General features: G+C 39.3%; 2 protein-coding genes across 7 annotated transcripts in view; one reads left to right on the forward strand and one right to left on the reverse strand.

Moving 5' to 3' along the window:
* The window catches only part of SDCCAG8 (SHH signaling and ciliogenesis regulator SDCCAG8), a 107170-nt gene extending 102184 nt beyond the window's left edge, over positions 1–4986 (forward strand). For 3 of the 4 annotated variants that reach the window (XM_033054280.2, XM_033054278.2, XM_033054277.2), the window contains exons 18-19: positions 650–732; positions 4645–4986. In XM_033054280.2, the coding sequence (XP_032910171.1) occupies positions 650–700 (51 nt within the window). In that variant the 3' untranslated portion in view covers positions 701–732; positions 4645–4986. The remainder of the gene's footprint in view (positions 1–649; positions 733–4644) is intronic. The other variant, XM_033054279.2, reaches the window with a different exon arrangement.
* The window catches only part of AKT3 (AKT serine/threonine kinase 3), a 150763-nt gene continuing 132174 nt past the window's right edge, over positions 3965–22553 (reverse strand). For all 3 annotated transcript variants that reach the window (XM_033054283.2, XM_033054282.2, XM_033054284.2), the window contains 3 exons: positions 22403–22490; positions 13309–13411; positions 3965–11328 (listed from right to left, as the gene is read on the reverse strand). In XM_033054283.2, coding sequence (XP_032910174.1) covers positions 11243–11328; positions 13309–13411; positions 22403–22490 — 277 coding nt within the window. In that variant the 3' untranslated portion in view covers positions 3965–11242. The remainder of the gene's footprint in view (positions 11329–13308; positions 13412–22402; positions 22491–22553) is intronic.

Genomic DNA, 22553 nt, shown 5'->3' on the forward strand with positions numbered 1-22553 from the left:
TCTATTTTATCTGGAAGTGATTGTGTTTTTATGGAATTGGGCAGAAGTACAAAAATGATACAAAAGAGGAAAAAAATCATTCAAATATTATATTTCTATCAAGGCTTGACTGGCAAAAGCTGCCTTCTTTAAGTTCATTACAAGTCAATTGTGTTCCAGAAGATACTTTTTAAGTTGAGAACACTCAGAAAAGAAGAATGATACAAAAAATTATTACAAAATGAGCCCTAAAAATCTATTTGCAGCTATTTAAAGCAATGGTGGTTCTCTGAAAACTGGAATTCAGCCCAAAAGAGCTGCTTGGAATATCAGACAATTGTTTTAAGGAAACTGAAGAACAGTTTACCATAAATGGAAGCTCTTTGCAGAAAGTTGCCTGTAGTTAGTATAGAAATAAATACTAAAACCAAACAATTGCAGAGTCAGTATTGATCAAAGGTTAAAGTGACCTCATATTCCACATTTTACTGTATTGTCCAACAGCTCTCCTTTATAATTAACCGAGCTTTTGGAGATTCTTTTGGTGGAGGGGGAGGTGGAAGCAACCAACCATTACCTGATTTTTAAAGATGATGTAAAATATGCTAACCTAAATCTGCTATTGTATCTTGGAATATAAGCCTCTAGTAACTGTAGTTGCATATTTCAGGAAAAAAAATGGGATACAGATCTCAAACAGGACACAGATGGAATGAAGTAAAAACCTGGAAGGATAAAGAGAAATGAGCAGAAGTAGGTATTTTTTTTCTCCATCCTATATATAGAGTGGGGGGGAGACGAAAGGAGAGCACGACTAAAACTATTTGCAGATGTGAGTTGAATCTGGCAAACACTTAAAAACAAAAGGAAGAAGGAAGTGTTTGAAACATTTTTGGGTTTGAAACCGTTGAAGCTTTTTGTGCTTTGATTTTTTTCTCTTTAAGCACTTAAAAATTTAAGGACAAGCACTCCGTAGTGAGGACAAGTTTACCTAATAGAATTTTAAAAAAACCCTTAAATATGTAAGTCGAAGGGAAAGGGGGATGTACAACTCTAAGCTAGGTGGGAACTTCTGGAAGATCTAAGATTTAACCCAGGTACTTCTTGTCTGGATAGTCACTAGGTGTTTGTCTTTTGATTTGGAATGCTTAGTTTTGTTGCTTCCAGTATTTTCCGTCTGAGGAAGCTTGAATCATCCCTGTCTCTTCAGAAAGGCTGCAGTTGGTTTTATAATAAATCATAACAACTAGTGTCACATTGAAAGAAACATTATCTAAATATTTGTATTTGGAGAGGTGCTGTCTGAGTTACAGTAGTGCACCATAGCTATAGCTGTTCATACTGCCTTGTAAGAGTTACTAAACTTTCAAAGTTTAAAGAATTTAAAACTGTATCATTTACTTGAATCTAGCTGACCTAGTCAACAAAGCCTAACAAGCCCTGAGCCTTGATAGGATTTGTTTTCTAAAGTCAGGTTACTCCCACTATAGGTTTTATTTCTAGTGTCACGTGTTTATTGTATGAAAAAGACAGCAGAAAGAAAAAAAAAAAGTCACTAAATTCAACGACATTCTGGTGTGTTGAGAACCTGTTTTTCTTGGAAAACTCATTTGACACTGTAAGGAAAATTCAGGGTTTTAAAATTAAGGAAAAGAAATAATAAAAGAAGTACCTGATCCTGCTGTAATGCTGCATTCCTTTACAGACCACATCAGCATATTCAGGACCTTGTAAAGGTAATCAAATTTTAATTATGGGATTTACTCCTCTCATTTTGAAAGTTTTTGGAACACTCAGGTTTGGAATTTCTTTCTTTGAAAGTCTCTTGTGTATTGGAACTCACCCTAAGGCAGGAGGATAAGAGATATTTATTTAATTGCCCTTCTACATAGGTATTAAATGCAGAATACTAAATAAATGTGCACAGAAAGCAAACAAACATCAAAACAGAGATTGCTAGAAACCTCAGCACCCCCCACCAGGCATGAGTGTATGAGAGCTGGGATGCCTCTCTCTTGCAGGATCTGCCTTGGTCCATCAGTCTGACAGAAATAAGTATTTTTCCCGGTGGATAATCCCCTCACAGACCCCGGCTGCCAGAAGGGGTTGCAGGCCAGCTGAGCCAGTGAGAGCACAGACGGGTAGGATTTGGACCTTGAGGATTACTTCCAGCAAGGGCTGTCATCCTGTGCTGCTGCTCTGACTTCCCCATGAAGATCTCCTCCTGCAAGCCAGTCCCTCCCTGGCCAGGAACCCACACTGTCCCTGTGCTCTCCGTATGGCTGAGCCACTAAAGCTCTCTCCTCCCTCCTTACAGATGTCTTTGTCACAGTGAGCGTGTCTGTAAGCTGATCACCCTTCTTCTCAAAGGAAGTTAAAGTAAACTCACCCGTGCCTGCGTTCCCATCCTTCCCCCAGTTGCTCAGCAGGAGGCACTGTCAGAATTACAGCTGTTCTGGAACAGGGGTTTTCTTTTCTTTCTTGTGTCAGCACGAATTTTCACTGAGGTCCCAGCAGTTAATGCAGCAGTGCTCCCAAGTGCCCTGTTTGCTTTTTATTTTTTATTATATATTACAGAAGGGGGAGCCTTATTTCCAGCAAGCAGGTAGGTCATCTATCTCTGCTGTCAAAAGTGATTCAAGCTGATCTTTACATGGCCATCAGCCTCAGGAGACCTGAAGATTGTTTTGGTTATTGGGAGAAAGCTTTTGTTTTAGTGTAGTCTTAATGTGCAAAGATGGTGCCTGTGCCAGGTGTTTGTAACAGCCAGTGACAGTCCACAGATGGGGGTTGGTGGATGTTGTTGTGGGACTTTTTAAGCAGATGAAACTTTTCACTTCTGCTTGGATGGAGTTTAATCAGAAGTGATGCAAGTTAAACTATGAGAGGAAGGGATAAAGATAGACCTCTGTTTGATGTCTTACTGCCCTGACATGAGGCTTCAAGTATTCGGCTCCTCAGTGTTTGCGAATCTGGGAGTCCTGTACATCCTGTCCAGTGTTTGGCTACTGGACAAAGCTGGGCACCAGCTGCGGAGTTGAGCCTGGCCCTCCTGAGAGTTCCACCTTGGGTTTTACAGCCATGCAATGGAGGATTGAGGCACCAAAGCCAGCTGCGTGCTTTCTAATCCGGCAGGAAGTCAGTTGCTCTTCCCTCCTCCCAGTATTCCTGGCAGCAATAAAGTAAACCGGTCAGGCATCTGCAGTTCCACTCCTACAGACCCTTCCAGCTTGTACATCTGATACCCAACCACCCCATTAAAGCAGATGCCACTGAGGTAAGGAGGGAGTGTCCAGAGGAAACCTGGGCACTGTGCACTGCGGAGTTCTGTGCACTGAAAACCAAAATATTCTTGGGAGGAGGAGAAGCTGATTGGAAAAGCCCCTACACCCCCGCCCCTGACTGTCCAGTAATGAACTTGTTTACCAATTACCTGAATGTGACAGTGACAGTTACACCCATTTTGTTAGAGAACAGCACACCTTAAATGACAGCTTTAATACTTGGGCCCTTGGACAGTGAGATACAGAGACTCTTGACAGGATTGGTGCTTGCTTTGTGAAGAGGTTCAGGCCAGGCTGGAGTCAGGAGATTTGCCCACTAAATCAGTCAAGCTGAGGTTGAAGCCTCACACTGGGTAACATAGATTTCCAGGACACTTCTTCAGGAGTTGGGTGTTTGGGGTCCTTTTAAGCTTCTGCCCATCCTCTAATGCTGAGGGTCACTGCAGCAGAGTCTCTGGTTGTCACTACCCAGGCACTCATGGAATTTAAGCCCCAAGGCTTTCCCTTGCCATAGTTCCTTGCACTGGTCCCAGACACAACTGTAGCAGTTGATATTGGTGCATGTGTTTTAGGGTATTTGGGAGGGGGAATACCATGTTACTGTTTTTAATTCTTTAATGAACTTCAGCTTCATGAATTTTCTTTAATTCAGCCTAACCAACCAAGGGGGGGGGAGGAAAAAAAACCAAAACCCTTCAGTCTTCTAATGCAAAACCAGCCAAAGTAGAAAGTTTATTTTTATTTCTGAGGTCATGTACATCTCTTGAATTCAATTTTTAGCACTGCAGTGGCTTAATTCGAGGTAGCTCCCCCAGCTCCAATAGTTTGATGTCTTGCTCAATTCAGTCCTTAAGTGCTACCAAGGAAGCACAAACAACAGCTATGCAAGAGCTTCAAAACTGCGAATTAGCCTTCCCACCAGAGGTTTCCTACCGGCACCAAGGCAACAGTTTCCTGTTTTGCTACAGCTGCCCACCCCAGACACACACTGAACACTGCACAGTAAACACCCTCTGGCAAAACCCTGCCATCTTCTTCTTGGAAGGGAGAAGGGGCAGGATCTTAGACGTGCCCCAAAACAAGAGCTCACTTATTTGCTGCTAAACAGGAGCCATGTCAAAAGCTCATGGAGATCCTGTTTTTCAGAAATCAGGTATCTCTTGTTCTTGCTACCTGTATGACTTCTGAGCTTAGAAAGAGGTGAGGACAGCAGGCCCACAGGAAGTGTGGGCTTTGAAACTGTACTTGTTTACTCTGCCTTACTGCAGTCTTAACCGGTTTTTATTTCTCTTCTAAGAACTTGCCTGCAGGCTGACGTGACACAAATGAGAAACACAGGCGCTGCCACACAGACTACCCATCTCTTCCTTTTATCTTTCAGGTCTGCTCTGCACCTGGCTGAAACTTGTCTGAGACTTACCCAAAGACACCTCTGCAGAACACAGGCACACTTGCTAGCTAATTTCAGCTGGTTTCTATTTGGTTTTAACTACAGAATCACAAATATTTTGAAGCCTTACCAGCCTACCAAACTTTCTAGGACGACAGCTGAGACTTTTCTGAAAAGACCAGGCTTGCAAGCCAGTTTTAATAGCTATTACGTGGTGTGGATGTCAATAATTTGTACAATTTTTATAAAATGTTTTTATCTATTTTCATAATTGAACATACATGTCTATATTATTTACAGACTGAAATATCAATAAACCTAACAGGATCTCTAGGTTCCTTGTTCTGTCCTTCTCAATTCCAGGAAGAGCATGTGCAGGGGGAGGAGGGAGAAGGGGGCTGTTTGCAAGTGCTGCACATGTACACTCCCCTCCTTTTTACAAACTCAGTACCAGAATATACCTCGGAGCTTTATTCAACAGTATATTTATCACTTTTATATAAAAAGTGAGAGCCCCGGCAACTACTTACTAATCAAAAAGAGTAAGAAGATTGAGAAATATGCCACCTACTGTGGAGGAATTTCCATGGATCAAGTTCCCCTTTAAAACATTCACTGAACAAGGCCTTTAAGAGAAAGGAGCCCTTGATTATTACAGAGGAGCCATTACAAGAGGTGCTGGGCTCCATGCTGAAGTGGTGAAACTGAACTTTTTCACCAGCACATATTCAGGGCACCAGCTGAACTTTGCTTCAAATTATTGAGCTCCAAACAGTTGGAGGGTACAGGTGGAGGGCTTTTTTTCTGGTTAACTGTGCACTCATGTTTTTCAAGATTACTTTTCAAATATCCAACTGTTTAAGAAAGAATTTATCTGAATATTTTGCTATCTAGTGTAGGATAAGCTACACACACAAAAGTCTCTACATGTATTTTTTTCAATGTAGTTGGTAAAGGGGGTGAAAAAAGCACAAAGAACAGTTCCCCAGCAATAAAGCTACTTCAGCCAGCATGAACACGGAAAACGTAACAAAAATAAGAGTAACAACACATGCAATAAATTACCATTGGGTGTGGAACACAATCCTTCCTTCCCTTATATTTTAAGAATTATTAGTGGTACAGCCCTAACATCAAAGTGACTTTTTCTCCCTATTTCAATTTCCTGCCATATAAAACTGCCAAACACATCTGATCGCCTCCCTGAACAGCTTCACGGATATGACACTGAGCGTGCTGAGAAAGGCCTCAGGTCTTTAGGGAGAAGAAAGGCTGCTGAGGAAAGCCCTCTCTAGTCAAACTCGGGATTTTTCACAGTAATCAGGCTGACAGCTTTTTAAGTGTCACTACTTTATAGATGGTTACACAGTTAAGAATATACATTTATAAATGTAGGAAAACGCAAACTTTAAAATTTATTTTTTATAATTCCACAGCATAGATCTGTATTTAAATAGGAGGCAGTGCTTATAGGCTACGTGTGCAAAGGAACTCGGGCACCTATTCCTGACACTTAGGCTTCACTGAGACCCTGGAGCACAGCGGGACCCTCAACCTTCCTGGACTTGCCTCACCTACCAGGTGGCTTCTGGTGGCCACATGCAGGGCCCCAGTGCCAGCCACCCACGTGCATGTACGAGTCTGATTTCAACAAAGGGTCCTGGGCTGCCAGTATATATAGCTGGAAGTAGGTTTTTCATACTCATCCCAGGCTTAGGTGCAACTACTGTGTTGCTGGGAGTCTACAAGGAATAACTTCCCCTGCAGCAATTACTCTACTTTGTAGCAATTAATAAGTCATTACAGCATCAGGCTTACCTGTCTCATATCCCTCTCCACCTTCCCCTGCTTCTACTTAAGCACTAAATGCTTAGTTTTACAAAGTTTACAAGTATCAGACCTTGATGATCAAATTCAGGTGAACACACAAAGCATGATTCCACAACAGGGATGCAGCCTGACCAGATAGTCCTGTCACTGCTGCAGTTTTGTCCTGGTCACTGGCACCCTGATATCACTGAACTAACGGATGGCTGTGTCCCTGATGCTCTTTCCTGTTACAATGTGGGGGAGGAAGAAAAAGGAGGGAAAAAAAAAGGAAAAATCCTGAGACCTGGATGAAGCACCTCTATTCCTGAGAAGCATTCACATCAGAGAACAGAAAACCCGTCAGAAAACCTGGATGACTCACTGCTTTAGGGACACTCAGCCCGCCAGATAGGCTGGTTCAAACAGCCCTGGACCAGCCTGTGGGCTTCAAAGAGTCCCATTCTGCAGTGCCCCGCAAATCCCACCTTCCCTTTTTTTCCTCTCCTTGCCAAACATCACCTAGCTGTGGGATATGAGGCCAAGAATTTCATCGGCTGAAAATCACTTAAATGGTGGATGTTCTGAAGGAGCATATCTTGAAAAGTATAACCCAAATTTACTTTTATAAGTGACATACATCTCATAGAGTTAACAGGAACCACCTGAATGGAAACAGCCTCGGTCCAAAGCACAGATACATTTTGCTTAGTCATAAAAACTTTTTTTTTGACAATACTGTAACTTAATAATTTACAAGCTGAAACTGTTCACCCAGTATCTGAAATATGTCACAGCGAGTTACAGTTATCACTAGGACTTCACAGCAAATAAAACTTGTAACTAAACATGCACAGATCATTATATATACAGTGATAAAAAAATAATGATGTACATTTTCTTGTAAGAAGAAATTAAGTAAATTCTTTGTGCATTTCAGGATTGAAACATCTAACCTATATAAAATTACTTTAAAATATGAAGTAAATATTTAACCCAAAACTTGAGAAATCTTTTGTAATCTGCAATATAGCCTTCTCATTTCCATTTTTCTTTCTCTGACACAGAACAACTTAAGAATTTTATCCTCTAACATATTTAATAGTAATGTGCAGATATAAAAAAATACGTCCTCTGTGGCAAGCTTGAACATATATATATATTTACAATCCTCCAGAACAAATTAGCATTAAAAAACACAGAAGTAGCAGATTGACATAGTGCTTTATTTAAGCTGTCTGTACGAAGGAAAATAATGTGCATCCCTATCATATACGTGTAAAAATACTAAGGATGTACAGTGTACAAAAACAGTTTCTTGTAGTTATTTCACATCCTTGTGGGTCATATACTTAAGGAAATAAACAGTTTAAGTATGACCAACAGTAATACGGTTTCTTGGGTTCGTAGTCGTGTCTGCTTAATATCCTTAACCATATGACTAGATCTTGCATGGATCTAATGAAAGAACTAGCAAGGTCAAGAAATGTCACAAACTCTAAAGCTACAGGGAGGTAATTCAATTACCAATTTAGAGGTTTTTTATTTAAATAAATACTTTACATTTCATGCTTGCCTGTAATGCACTACCAGGAGCAAGATAAGGAAATTCTACTGTAGACAGTACAAACAGTAGCAGCAAAGTGTGTACATTGAGGTGTAATATATAGACCCTGCAGTTAGTAAGGAAAGACCTTACTTTTGTACTCTAGGAGAAGCACATGGCCCCTGCAAGAACAGTCAGCTTTAAGAAGCCGCAAGTAAAGATGGAAAAAAAAAGGTAAAACAATACTGGAATAAATGTTCTTTAAGCAACAGGAATGTACTGGAAGATGGATTAGTGTGGAAAGCGAAGCTGTGTGCAAAACTGCCAAAATCCAAACAGAAATGACCTATTTCCTCCGAGATGGCTGCAGTACAAGAGGGCATACTGTATGTCATGGAAGTCAGTACAAGCTGGAGTCAAGGTCTGAAATGTACTGTGCTCGAAAGGCTCACCAAGACAACCAGCCACCACCTCCTGTCCAAATCCAATCACAACTGCAGAACAGCAAAAGAAGAGCTTCAGAAGTTTCTCTCAGCACTGCTTGTCCATTTCATCTGTTTCTAACACTGGTAAGACAGAATCCCCCAGGCCTAGGCAGCACAAGGTGGCTGCTGGCTCTCTGCCTCATAAACCAGATCACTGATGTTTCAGAAGGCAGACAATGCAATGCAAAGTGATGTCTTAAAAGGTTTTCAGATAGTTCACTGCCAGGCCCTTCCTGCAAACCATGCACTACCTGGCTACGCAACGGAGAGCAAAGCACAGGGCGTCACTGCCAGGAGGAGCTGCTGGCCAGAGCCACAGCCACTGGCTGGAGGTGCCCTGGGCCAAGAAACTTATTGCTATCACAAGCTGAAAACATAAGGGAGAAAACACAGGCATGGAACACAGATTTTGAATCACCATAGTTTCAGTCTGTGAGTACAAGACCTTTGCAGAGAACTAATTAATGCCCGTCTGTTAAGTGCTTGGTTATTTCAGTCACTTGCTCACTGTGTTAGTGTAGATGCCTCTACACCACCAGTCCACGACAGACCTGCAATGCATTTGCTGCTCTCCTCTCTGCACAGGGACAACATCTACAAGCCTTTAGTGTTACAGGATGACATAATGAAATCCTATGCAGTTAGAATAGACATCATGATATATTTCTATCTGATTATCCATCCATTACTAAAGATAAAACACGAAACATTAAAAATTGTCTAAATTACTCTGCGTCTTTAGCTGCCTTGCTAAAATGCCCATCTACCCCTTGACCATCCCAGCACATGCACTGCCAGCAGTGGGCTTCATGCTTGGGCATCTCAAACTTTCCACATCAAGAGGCTAAGGCATCTGTGTAGGAACATCTCTCCTCTCAGACTCATCTACTCACTCACACAACGCAACCAGGAATACTCTGCAATATCACAGTCTTTGTGGGAGCTAACAAGAGCTGAATGCAGAGATCCTTCCAATGATAATCCCATGGAGCCGGGGGTTCCCGATGTCGCCTGCAAGGGTGCGCGCTGTCGCTGCGCCGCATCACGCCCCAACTCCTAGCACCAAAGGGTTTATTATTAAGATTATCATTGCTGAAGATCAAAGCTAAAGTTTATGCACATGTTCTGTTAGATACAGATCTTCGGAAATGGAAAGACATTTCCCTATCAGTGGAGCGTTCATCGTGATGTTTGAAATTCAGTCAATCAGGTACCACGGTTACACATAACCTGCTGGGTGTCGGGACTCTTTTGGTTGAGGGCAAATCTTCCTTGAGAATGGCTGATCCCAGAAATTTACTATTTTAATTGTTAAAATAAAGTGCTTTTCTTGTAATCACTGTGGTCTTGTTGTTCAAATGCAATTCCTTCATATAGAACAGACATTTTTTCTTGTGCTGTCAGGCTCTTACATTATGTTTATCCTAAATGAAGCACAAGATGTAGCTTTTTTGTCTGTTCACTTTTAACCCTTTGGCACATGAGGTTGGAAATCCCCACCTCCACTGCCAAACTGTTAAAAGACAATATTTCATTCACAAAAATCTGGTTCTAAGCAGTATGTACAATTTCAGAGCCTTGTTAAAATTTCCACGTGGGAGAAAAGTGCATTATTCCCTTCAGCTTGTACAGTCCTTCCATATATTACTAAATTAACTGCTATAAGCCTGTTCTAAGATGTAGCAGCATTTGCAAACATGACACATACAAACCTTATCTCTAAAAATAAATACTACCGCAGTATAACCAAAAAAGAAAAAAAAAGTATATTCAGAGTTAAAACACCTGGAGAGGAAGCTAATTCACAAACTCAAAATAAAAACAAGTAAGGCAAACACCTGTTTACCTTGGTGCACACATTTTGGTGAAAAGCAATACCATTATGCCTGTCTACATTCTTCAGCCATCAGAGGTGATGCATATCATGAAAGAGAAAAGCATGAAAAAGATGTTATCTGGTGCAAATTATAAAACCCCTTGAAAAACTTCAACTGCTGCTTTTATGCCTTCATTTCTTGCATGTATAATGTTCGATTCTCCATGATTGCACATGAACCTGGAAGTTCTAAGTGACAGGCTGGATGAGCCCAGCCCTTCTGCTTCTTCTGTAGTATCCAACAGTAATTAAAAAATAATATATATATATATTTATATATATCAACAGTTTAAGTCCTTCTCTCAAACATTTCCCAAACAAATTCCAGCCAGATGTTAATGACAGAGACCTGCTTCAAGTAATGATATGCCTAACAGAAACCTTGCATATGTACATCACCACCTCTACGTTTCCTCATTCTAACCAGCACAAACAGATGCAAGAAAATGTTATCACCTAGTCTGTTTAGACTAATTACAATTTTGATTCATCTTCTGGAAGAAGATAAGCTGGACCAACATGGCTCTTGTTTAGCCTCCACTGCGAGGAACAATAGATGACTACTTGTTCACAAAGTGTACAAGGCTGAAGTAAAGTCATCTACCTTCAAAGAAACTGTTAGTAACTTCTTCACGTTGCTATTATACTGAGACTGTGGGCGGCAGCAACAGCAGGAGAGCGGAGTAGAGAGAATCTCATACGTCATGCAAAACCAGAACGGATTTTAGGTAGGTTTGGGAAAGAAACTTGTTCAATTTGGAATGGTCTCTGAAAGTGCCCCTGCTATCATAGTAGTTTCTAGTACTGGTGGTGATGTTCAGGAATCATTTTCACTGATAAACCTAAGATGATAGTGAAGCAGCAGAACCAAAAAAGTTATTCTCGTCCACTTGCAGAGTAGGAAAACTGGGGGAAATGCGGCCGCCTCTCATTGTCCATGCAGTCCATACCATCCTCGTCATCTGTGTTAAGGAAGAAGTTCAAAACATCAGTATATTTGCAATAAAATTTTATTATTCACCTGATATGCAGTACAGCTTTCAGAGTTCAATGCTGAGATTAAAGGCTCAAGTTAAACTAAGACTTCATTTAAGCACACAAGCTTATGTTCACACAGCCGGACAATATCACTGAAAGGACTGCATGCCCAAAAGTCACTATTTATTTCAGGTTGATTGTTTGGTTTGTTTTATTCTGACTATCACCTGAGAACTTCAATCACAACTACCCCTTCTAGGCTAATCCAAACATGCCAGCACACCCAGCCTGTGGCAGTGCAGAAGCCAAGTGCCAATTGAAGCAGCCAGTTTCCATCATTTCTTGAGCTGAGCTCAGGAAATTACAGTCTTACTGTAGATATATTTAAATATTCCTCCATTTCAAAGAGAGTTTAAAGGAAAAACAGCTACAAAATGAACAATTCATACAGGTTCTATGTGTTTCAATTCTTAGGTATTATTTTTAGTAAACTACTTATTTTCACAGTATTTACTGGGATCAGAAGAAATATGGAATAAGCCAAATTCATAAATATTTTTATTTATATAATTCCTCCAGTGCCAATGGAAAGCAGGCACCAGATGTTACCTAACTCTGAGAATTTGGATGTACATTCTCACATGGCTTTTTAACAGTGCTTATTCTTAAAGACTCCTGCTGAGACTGTTATTCTAACAGTGTATTTACATGCAGCCTTTCAGAATTTTCTGTATTTTATATCCTCATATATTTTACACATTAAAACTAGAATTAATCCTGGTTTAATATCAAATCAACAGAACCCAAGTTAATCCATATTTTAGTAAAATGTGTTCAAGTTACAAAGATGAACAAATTCTTAACAAGATGGTCAGAAGAAAGGGTTCTTTTTTTCACAGTAAAATAAATTATGGACTTTGAGCAACATGGTCTAGTGGAAGGTGTTCCTGCCCAAAGCAGGGAGATTGGAACCAGATGAACATTAAGGTCCTTTCCAATCCAGACCACTCTATGTTTCTATGATTGTGTTCAAACACAAAAAATGCAAAATCCAGAAAATTCTCTAGATGTCTATAGGAATAGAAATCTGCAGCTAACCTGGGAGTCCTAAAACATCAGAAAATGAGCTTGCTTTATGAAAGGGTAAGCAAACATAACTAAGCCTGTATTGTCTACTTTTGTGATCCTCCTTTTTCAGTCTCCAATATAAAGAAATAAGAAAAAAATCCCTCAAATATCCCCATTTAGAAAATTCTTTAAGAACTCAGGAGCAAGATTTTAACTACTCCTGCTTGGTAAGAAACTGTAAAGCCCTGGCTAGGTTGATCAGATCATAATTCTTGTGTGTAACACAACATGACAAAAACACAAACTATGGTGAAATCACATTCACTCCAATTAAGTTGTGCAAGGTCCAGTGCCCTGGTTACATCCACGTTGACACCTTCTTTAAGAGCCCTGCTGATGCATGGGACTTGATAGGAAATTTAACTTTCAAGTAATTGACTCTTTTTCAATGTATTGTCTTCAAAGTGTTTCAAAATATGCCCATTTTACTGAAGCTACACAGCAGCACTGTCCACATGCTTAAAGAAGGGTCCAATTACTTTGTTGAACTGGGAGCTTGACTGCTGACCAGTAAACACTTGAAAGTGGTATCTTATTTGAAAACAAACCAAACAAACCACCAAATCAACAAACAAATGAAAAAACTCCAAACAAAATCAATACAAAAAAGCCCACACCAAAAATTACTCCAAAACCCATCCCAGAGTGATCTAATGGTTAAGCTTTGTAATTATCGCATCTTAAAAATAAAGCTGTCATTGAGAGTTACTCTTACACACTTCCATACAAAGACTTTTATTAGTAACGGTGAGAACAGAAAAACAGAAAGAACCTTACACACTGCTTTATTATAAACATTATTGTTACATCATGCTTATGCATCATTTCTGACTTACATTTTTCAGGCGGTGTTATTGTAATAGTCTGAGCTGTAAATTCTTCATCAAAATACCTGGTATCTGTCTCAGATGTCACTTGAGGTTTAAAAGGAGGTACAAGCTGAAAGGCACCAAGAAACAACAACAAAAAAAAAATTACTAAATCTCAAAGCAACCAAATTACTATCAGGAAAACAAGTAAGTTCTTTTTCCCTATGCCCCAGATCAAACAAGTAGGTCTGTGGAGAGGCAGCTGCGTCTCTAACTTCCAGTAAGAAATAAAACCCGTTTGAGTCAATCCCAAAAATACTGGTTCAGAATCCAGTCAATAGCACAACAAAGCTAAATTCCAAGTATCACTCTCACACGACTTGCAGATAAATTGAGCTGCATAAAGATAATTACCTAGAAACTCTTCAGGCCAATTTAATTACCCACATAGCTGTCAGGCAAAGGCATCTCAAGATACTTCACCACAACTGGGTGGTATAAACAGCTAAGAAAAAAAAAAAAAAGACTACACAGAGAGCATAATAAGCATGGTTTGGGGTTTTTCCTTTCAGTGGGAAGACCTTAATCTGAACTTATCGTTGAAAGAAATTATGTGATATGAAAATAAATTTTACATTTGAGAAAAGGCCAGTTCAGGCTTAAGGGAGTTGCTGTATCAAAACCTGCCTACTGCTTTCACAGCACAGTGTGGGATTTCCCAACAGAAAATCACTGGTAGCCACTCACAGCCTGCAGGCAGGACTGCCTTGCCCCTCTTTTGAACCAGCTTCGCTATCCACCTTCTCCACCAAAAGAATTGCTGATAATTTTTTACTGAAGGCACACTAAGTGTGGGATATCACACTGCATGCTGCCAGTGCAAAAACTATACAGCAGTTTTGTATGTATGACATTGCAAATTGTGTGTGTGTGTGTGGTGTGACAACGTTCTTGTTTGTACCTAGGAGCCCTTTGATGCCATTTCCTCACATGCAATGTAAAACACACCCTGAGAATACAAAAAGTGTAATTGATTTTCCCTTCAATATAATTATATCCTGGCTCACTGGTATTATCACCTTGCATGGGGTTTGCACCAGTTTCATGTTCTCTCTCTCCTCAAGTCCAGAACTCTAACACCAATTAACTTGGTCATTTGCCCCACAGCAAAGAAAGAGGAAGTGCTGCTAAACTCCCTCCTTTTCCCAAGTTCTATGCACTAGATGCACAGGTGTACATGATCCGTACATACTAAGAGACTGATTTCATCTGATCCACCTCTTCAGTAACTGTGCAAGCAATTATTAAGCAAAACCAAATCTATCACTTCATATACTTAATAGAGTACAGTAAATCTGATTACTACTTTTACAAAACTAAGTTCAACTTTCCCTTACATAGTCCTGAATGGAAAGCATCCAACAGCACAGAGGTATTTTGAAGCAGGAGTTCAGGGCATTGTAGAATAAGTGCTTAAGGAGCTAACATATATAAACACAACATCAGAAGAGTCTTCCAGGTAAAAATTAAGTTACATCCAACATTTATAAACAAAGTACCTTATTTTACTGCACAGATTCCTTCACTTCTTGAAAATTATTTTTACATGCATCCAGGCTATCCCAAACAATTCTGCACTATTTAAAGCAGATTTCCAAAGTTGTACATCTCTCCAGCAATGCAACTACACAATTCCTAAAACAGACTTATTCCAGTGCAACACCCCACATTGCCATTTTATTCTTGTTTTTCTATCTGAGAAAAGGACACTCAACCCCAAAAAACCCTGAAAACACCAACCAAAATACACAGCACTAAAAAAACCCAAAAAAACCAAAACAACGACAACAACAACAAACTACAACAAAAAAACCAAACCAAAACAAAAAAAGTCTACACAAGATTACAAGAAGCCAAGTCATATATTCTAGTTAAGGCTAAGTGTCCATCACATCCTTTTAAAAAGATACTCTCACAGATCTCAGCAATAAATTCAGTATGAAAAGTTAGTAAAACAATTATTATTGTCTTACATTATTATTGTCTTAAATTTATAACAATTTTAATATTTCCCTGTTTGGAATGCTTTTTACTGGCCAGAAACAGAAAATGCCATTTCATTAAAAAATAGAACTTTTCATCTTAAAATAATGAAAATGCAAGCTTAGGAAAAATTTTCTTTTTTTTTTCAAGTCAAGGACAAGAAGCAATATGCTTTCAATAGTACACATTTGCAGTAGAACAGCACACATTTGCAGTAGAACAAAGTAGTCCTGCTGTGAAGTACACCTGAGACCTTTCATGTCACAAATGCCTTGCAAAGAGAAGGAGCAAACCCTCACTTCACAGTCCTGTGAGTCAGGTTGAAGTAGCTAATGAAACAAAAGGTGTGGCAAGGTAAGATCAGCAGTGTATGGATGTGCTGCTGGAGAGGAAAAGGAAAATGCATTAGATGACAAGTTTCTTTCTCAAAACCTTACAGACTAACTACTGGTTTATCCAGGGATTTGTTACTTCTTTTTTTTTAATCCACTGACATGAACAAGCCTCACTATGACTTTAAATCATTCCCTTCTTCTCTCCATCTACCTGAAATAGTAATGGTTATGGAAAATACTTAAAAACATTATTTTAGGAAGAGAAGCACAGTGCTAAGTGACTATTAAGGAACAAATAATTACAATAATTTTAATCAGGTATGAAAAGCACCATTAAAACAAAATTCATTAGCTGATGCTCTGATTCAGTGATCAGCAGCCAGGCTTACTGGAAAACTCTTTATCAATAACATCCAATAATGATGAAAATTGCAGTGATGACAGAAGTTCAGCTGTCTGGGCAAGTGAAACAAGCAGAAGACATGAAATTCTAAGCTGTAACTAAAAGAGAGAGACCTGATGCAAATTCATGTCAATCATTGTTTATCTATCTTACAACAGTATCTTTCATATCCTGGACATTAAAGGTATTTGGAAACTTTGCTGACTGCAAAACAAACCCTCCAACCCTGTGGCTCCCCACAACAGTAGACACTGGTTTTTATCCAGGCTGTGCCCTTAGGTACACCAACATTCCCTAATATCTCTGGGAAAGTGGAAGCAGCAGCTGAGGTTAAGAAGCACAGATAAAGCTGAACAGAAGTAGCAGAAAGGTTTCTTCAATCTTTCCATACACCTTGCCTCCTTCCCTCCCAGTAGCGCCTCCACCTCCCACACAGCTCTGTGGACAGAGAACTGGGGAGTGCTCCTTTCCATCTGTCCTACCTCACCTACATTGAACCAACTGAGGCTAAAGTCTTGTGGACATCCCACTCCAGACTCCTGAGCTGACACCAAAGGCACGCCTCCCCTTCCCCAAATAAATTCTGGACAATCATCTTTCTGGAGAGGTGTCTCCTTTGTCCATTAGATGTCAAACTTCATTTAAAAACAGAAAGCAAAATGTTGACAAATTTCAGCTATAATGAAACCACTAGAAAGACAAATAAGGTGCAAATGTTGCAGAGGCTTCCACATACATCCCAAGGAAGACTGAAACTGAGGTTTAATGATTAAAACACCCAACATTAACAACTGCTCTGATTATGACAACATGAAGATGCCACTCTACCAGCCAGCAACATTTCACAGTTGGTGCACAAGGAAATAGCATCCACATGCTATTGCCACAGCTATTCCTCACTTCTGGCGTGAGAAATTAGAAGTCCAATAGGGATGTGAGCCCCAGAAGGCACATCCAGTAACCCTTGTCCAAAAGGAGTAAGATAAGCTTTTGTTAAGCACAAGCCTTGTCAGTCTGCAAGAGAATCGCATTGCTTGGTCCTGGCTGCCAAACCTTAGTTTTATGTTTTATGGGATAATTTTCTTCTTGTAGTGGCCTCAGTTCAGAAAAATGCTCCAACCAGAAAAGGAACTGCAACTCCTGACAATCTACTCTATGGAGCAGAAATACAGATTTTCTGGGTTTATGCATTACACACACACATATGCATAGATATGCATGTGTCTGTACAAATAAAGAAATAAAAGTCTAAACTCAGTGTGAGTTAAGTGACTTTAAGAGTTTGTGTCCAAGACAAAAATCCAATTTCATATCCATCTGTCAAGCAGAATCTGCCCTGGCCATTTCAAAGGCTTGATGTTAGAAATGACAGCAGAAGCAATACCAAATTCTTAGTGTCTTCATTATCTCCAGTGAATGGCATTTCCATTTGGCATCCATCAAGAGCAGTGTGTGAGAAACACCACAGTTTTTCCATAGTTCAAGTCCTGGAAAATTTGACACCCATTTCCTAGAGGAAGGAAAGGGGCAGGTACAGTATTTGACTGTTGTAGGTACACTGAGATGTACAGGCTTGATTCTACACCTTGAACTTTCTCACACTTAGTGAACAACCACATAAATACTTCTGTATGGGAGAAAATATGTAACACTACTTGCTCAAGAATAATTTACCAGGAATCACTTGTCTTGGTGTTGTATAGGAAATGGCTGAAGCCATTGACCGTGATACGCTCAGTCTGACAAATTAAAAGTATGATGCTTAAGAACATCAATCTGATCTTTCTTCTCCTTTTAATTTAAAGGGAATTTTCAGAGAATCATAAAATATGCTGAGTTGGAAGGGACCCATAATGATCATCGTGTACAAGTCCCAGCCTTGCACCACATCACCCCCAAGAGTCACACCATGTGCCTGAGAGCAGTGTCCAAACACTTAAACTCTATCAGGCTGGTGCTGTGGCCATTTCCCTGGGGAGCCTGTTCCAGAGCCCAACCACTGTCTGGGAGAAGAACCTTTCCCTAATATTCAACCTAAACCTCCCCTGACACAGCTTCAGGCCATTCCACCACTGTAAGAATCCCACTGACCAACAGACTGCAACTGAATTGTGTGGGATAGACGGGAGGAATACCTGTCCCTGCCCCTCAAACTAGAGTTTCCACCTGGGGGAAGAGGGAAATTTGAGCTGAGCTCCAAGATGGTCAATAAGCATTCCTGTAGGGACTGGTTCCTCCCCACGCATGGCCCCAAAGGCAGCTTGCTGCAGAGTCAGCAGCCACAGCACAGCCAGGAACTGGGAATATCCCATGGACTCTGCATGCACTGGTCCTAGGCAGGGGGAGGAGAAGGAGCTGGAATTTCAGTGGTGGAAGGACATAAGTCCACAGGAAAACTGGCTTCAGCAGGGAGGTTTACCCATGGATAAACTGTTTTCCAAGTGATACAATGCTGTTACTATGGACAGAGGTAAACCACAAACCCCCAGCAACCGAGGTTCCAGAATCAGACACACTTTCCTTCCTGTAAATTCAAGCAGGGAGGAGAAGGGTGACAATCAGCATCTAGGTCTGCCTGCAGAGTTTAAGGTATCAGTGGAAACACAATGGAAGTATCAGACTGGTTAGATGTTATCTGATCTTCTTACAACTTCACATGGCAACAATACAAAAGCAATCAACAAGAGTAATTTCTGCAAGTTTTGTGGCAATGCAGATAATTGTATGAAAACAGTATGATTCAAATAGCAACAACCTAAAACCAAATGGTGGTACTTTCCTATTTACCTCCCACCCTTTCCCTTCAAAATCCAATACACAGAAGTACTTAAATGTGCATTGAGATCATACTCATACTGCAGATTTTGCCAGGTCTGAACCCAGGACTTGGATCATGGGATTTCATCCTTTGCTGGGTTTGTGCCTTGAGTAAACCAAGGCAGCCACAGCTGAAGGGTGGGGAACAGCTTCTTGCAGCTGGCAGACTTGCTGCTGAAAGTCACTCCCTTCTCAGTGGGACAGGTGCCTCCAAAAGCACTGCCTGCACCAAAGCCAGAGCTCCTGCTTCAGCCATCGCTGCCACTGGTCCCTGCTCCCATCCCAGCACTAACTTATTCACTTGTTGGCACTTCCTTATTTTCTTCAGGGACAATCAGAACTATTACCACAAATCAGAACATGTACCTCAGCCCAAAATTCCACATGGTTTCTCTCATCTTTCATCCATATTATATGCAGAAGGAAAACCAGGTTTCACAAAAGGGTCTGGACCTCCTTTGCTATGAGGATATCAAGTGCCTCAAGCTGCAAGCCTGAAGACATACCCAAATTTCAACCTTTTAAGTAATGCTCATGTGCTTTTTGTTCAGTGAAAGACCCTAAACAGAACATCTGACAACTGTAGTGTATGTCTACTACCCAAATAAAAATATTCTAAAACAATTCTTACATGAGAAACAGAGAAATTTCAAAAAGCTTCCTGATTCTACCTAAAAATAAAACAAATATTTTATTTAGTACATGGGCGTTTGAAGTCTTCAGAGTTTGCCAAACTATTCAATTTCTCATACTCAGGCAGAGAGATAAAAACTCATCAGGGCTGAGATGATCACAGGAAGAACCTGGCACAGGCTGATCTCTTTCATATGCCACAATGGTTTTTCTGCCAAAAATAAATACATCAGATCACAAATGCTAACTACTATACATTCTTCATTTAAAGGCAATGACCTTCTCTGCTCCAGTGTGCCATACAATATTTTTTATCATTATGTAGTACCAAATTAGGTTAACTAGTTAGCAGTATCAGAAACCTAATAATTCCATTTGACCATTTGGATCCGCTTGACCTGACAGAGCTGTGGTCTGTCACATGAAATACATTAAATAGTTTAAAGATATATAATTCTATTTCTAATCACACCAGTAAAGTGGTAACTAGTAAAATGATACAGTTAGAGGCATAGAAGCGCTGTGTGCACATGTACAAAACTATCACCCAGCAACTACTCAGAATGCACATGATTTTTTAGTATCCATTACTCTGAAAGTGAAATTCAGTTCTTTAATTTCTAACAGAAACACACTCCTGAAATGCAGCCAGAAAACTACAGTGCCACGGTGCTTAAAACTCAAAATTACTGTGAAATATTTTTACTATGCAAATAATTACATCCACTATCAATTTCATCAAGTGACCCAACTGCTGAAGACTCTACATCCAACAACAAACAGCAACAGAAGCAAGCACAAAATAAACCTATTTAAAAATCAAATTTATTTGATACTCTGAGTTATTTTAGAATACCAAAATACTTCAAAATATTCATATAAGCATTCTAATGAACATACTTGACGAAAGTTCATTAACCTTATCATTATGTTTGAGGATTATATTTCAGAGCACAGCTCTGAAGTCTGCAGAGTGTAAGACTGTGTGTGCAGAAGGAACTACTGGATATTTTAACCAGGCAAATAGTTTGTAAGGAATAAACAGGAACAAAAGTATTTTTAATTAAACAGAAAAGCACACAGTCAGAAGTCATTTTCATTACTTGTTTTTCCATAAAGAACACACTGTGTGCTAATACTGTACAAAAGCAATTCCTGTGATCCTTGAAGTGAACTGTTCAACTGAGGAAATTCAGTTGATATTCCACTGACAAATTTAGTTTCTCAAAGCAACAGTGTCCAGAGTAAACAAAGACTGACTAGAGTTTCTCTAGTTATAACACTCCAATAAGCCATATCCTCTTCCACCAGCATAAAAGCAAAGTGCCAGCATTTATGTATTTTTATATAATTACATTTTTTTAAATCTGCAAAATGCCTCCTTTTATTTTAATAGCTAAAAAATATCTTGATTGAAATATACATTTGCCATGTTCATTTGGAAAGAATCAAAGCACAAGCAATTAAGAGTATCTATACATTCTTAACTAATAAGATGCTGAATACAGTGTAGAATTGAAAGTTCTATTTCTAATGTAAGATAATTAAGAAATATTTTCCTGCTCTCTTGAAAAACATAACAGCTTTTTTTTCCTCACCCACTCCTAGCACATTGCAATCCTATTGATTTTCATGGTGGTTTTTTTTTTTAATGTAGAAAGGTCCTCAACTTGTATTTTTAGATTTTATCCTCACAGCGCTTCTCTACAGTGTCCTTACATAACCAACCAGTGGTTGAGCTCATAAAGTAACCTGATTAATATACTTGCTCTGATTATTTATTGTAGAGTTTCTCGAAACATTGTGGTACTGCCAGGGAAAAAATCACACTTGTATCAAGTAATTTCAGAGTACCATATTTTGTATCATCATATTCAGGCTTTTATTTCAATTCCGGTATTTGTCAGAGAAGTTACCACACCAACAACTACAGATTTTTAAAATTCCAGTTCAACAACAACTGAAAAAACAGTTTGTATCATTGACATTGTAGCATAAACATATTCTGCTCAGTCGTATGTCTTCCATTTTCCTTTTATTTGAACAAAGCAAAAAAAAAAGGGAGAAAAAACTATCTTTTAAAATTACGCAGCTCAACTGGCAGATTAACAATGTAAAACAGTTGGGGAAAAAAGAAAAGTCTTTATCAAAATAGAAAGGGTTTATAGCAACAAGTAAATTCTTACAGAAATACTGAGATAAAATCAGTTTCTGTATATAAAACAACTTAAGTTGAAATGAGTTTCACTCCCAAGTAAGACAAATTCATTTTGTAAAGTCATTCCTGAAGTGTTGATCATTACAGAAACATGACCAGGTTTGGAGAAAACTGTTCCAGTTGAATTCCTAGCACTTGCTTTCTCCACAAGCTGTTTCGGCTCAGTGTTTTAACACTATTTTAATTTTCTTATATATCTCTTTAAGTTTGAAAAAGGTTTCTGCTTATACACAAACAATCAGAAAGTAGTTTTCTGCTCTGAGTTCCTCACAATCTCTTAATTTCCCTTTTTCATAAAACAACTTTTCACTAAAAGGCAGAAAAAAAATGACAATTCAGGATCAACTATATTACATTTTCCACATTATCTGGAGTCATACGTGTACTTTTTTCTTGAAAGCCCAGAAACAAAAAAGAAAAGGAAAAAATTTGGACATTTACATAATAAAAGATTTAGGTTGGTTGGTAAAATTTACTTCTGGTGAGCTGACAAGTTATTACTGAAAACACAAAGATTAGGTAAGTACAGCTTGTTCAGAATCATTATTCATCTGTATCAACACAAAAAAGTTTCAAAGAAAAAAATTACGAACTCCAGAGAACAGCAGTCTATGGCTATCATTGAAAACACCTTGCAGAAGGCAGATTGATCAATGCCATATAAAGACATACCTTTTTATCATACACATCTTGCCAGTTTACTCCAGCAAAGAAACTATGACGCATGATTTCTTTTGCATCATCTGGGCCTCCACCAAGTCTAAAGAGAGTAGGGGAAAAAAACACATATTAAACTTTTATAGGGAAATCAAGTTAATGTTAT

The sequence above is a fragment of the Catharus ustulatus genome, chromosome 3 (genome assembly GCF_009819885.2).
Source record: "Catharus ustulatus isolate bCatUst1 chromosome 3, bCatUst1.pri.v2, whole genome shotgun sequence".
Classification (NCBI taxonomy): Eukaryota; Metazoa; Chordata; class Aves; order Passeriformes; family Turdidae; genus Catharus; species Catharus ustulatus.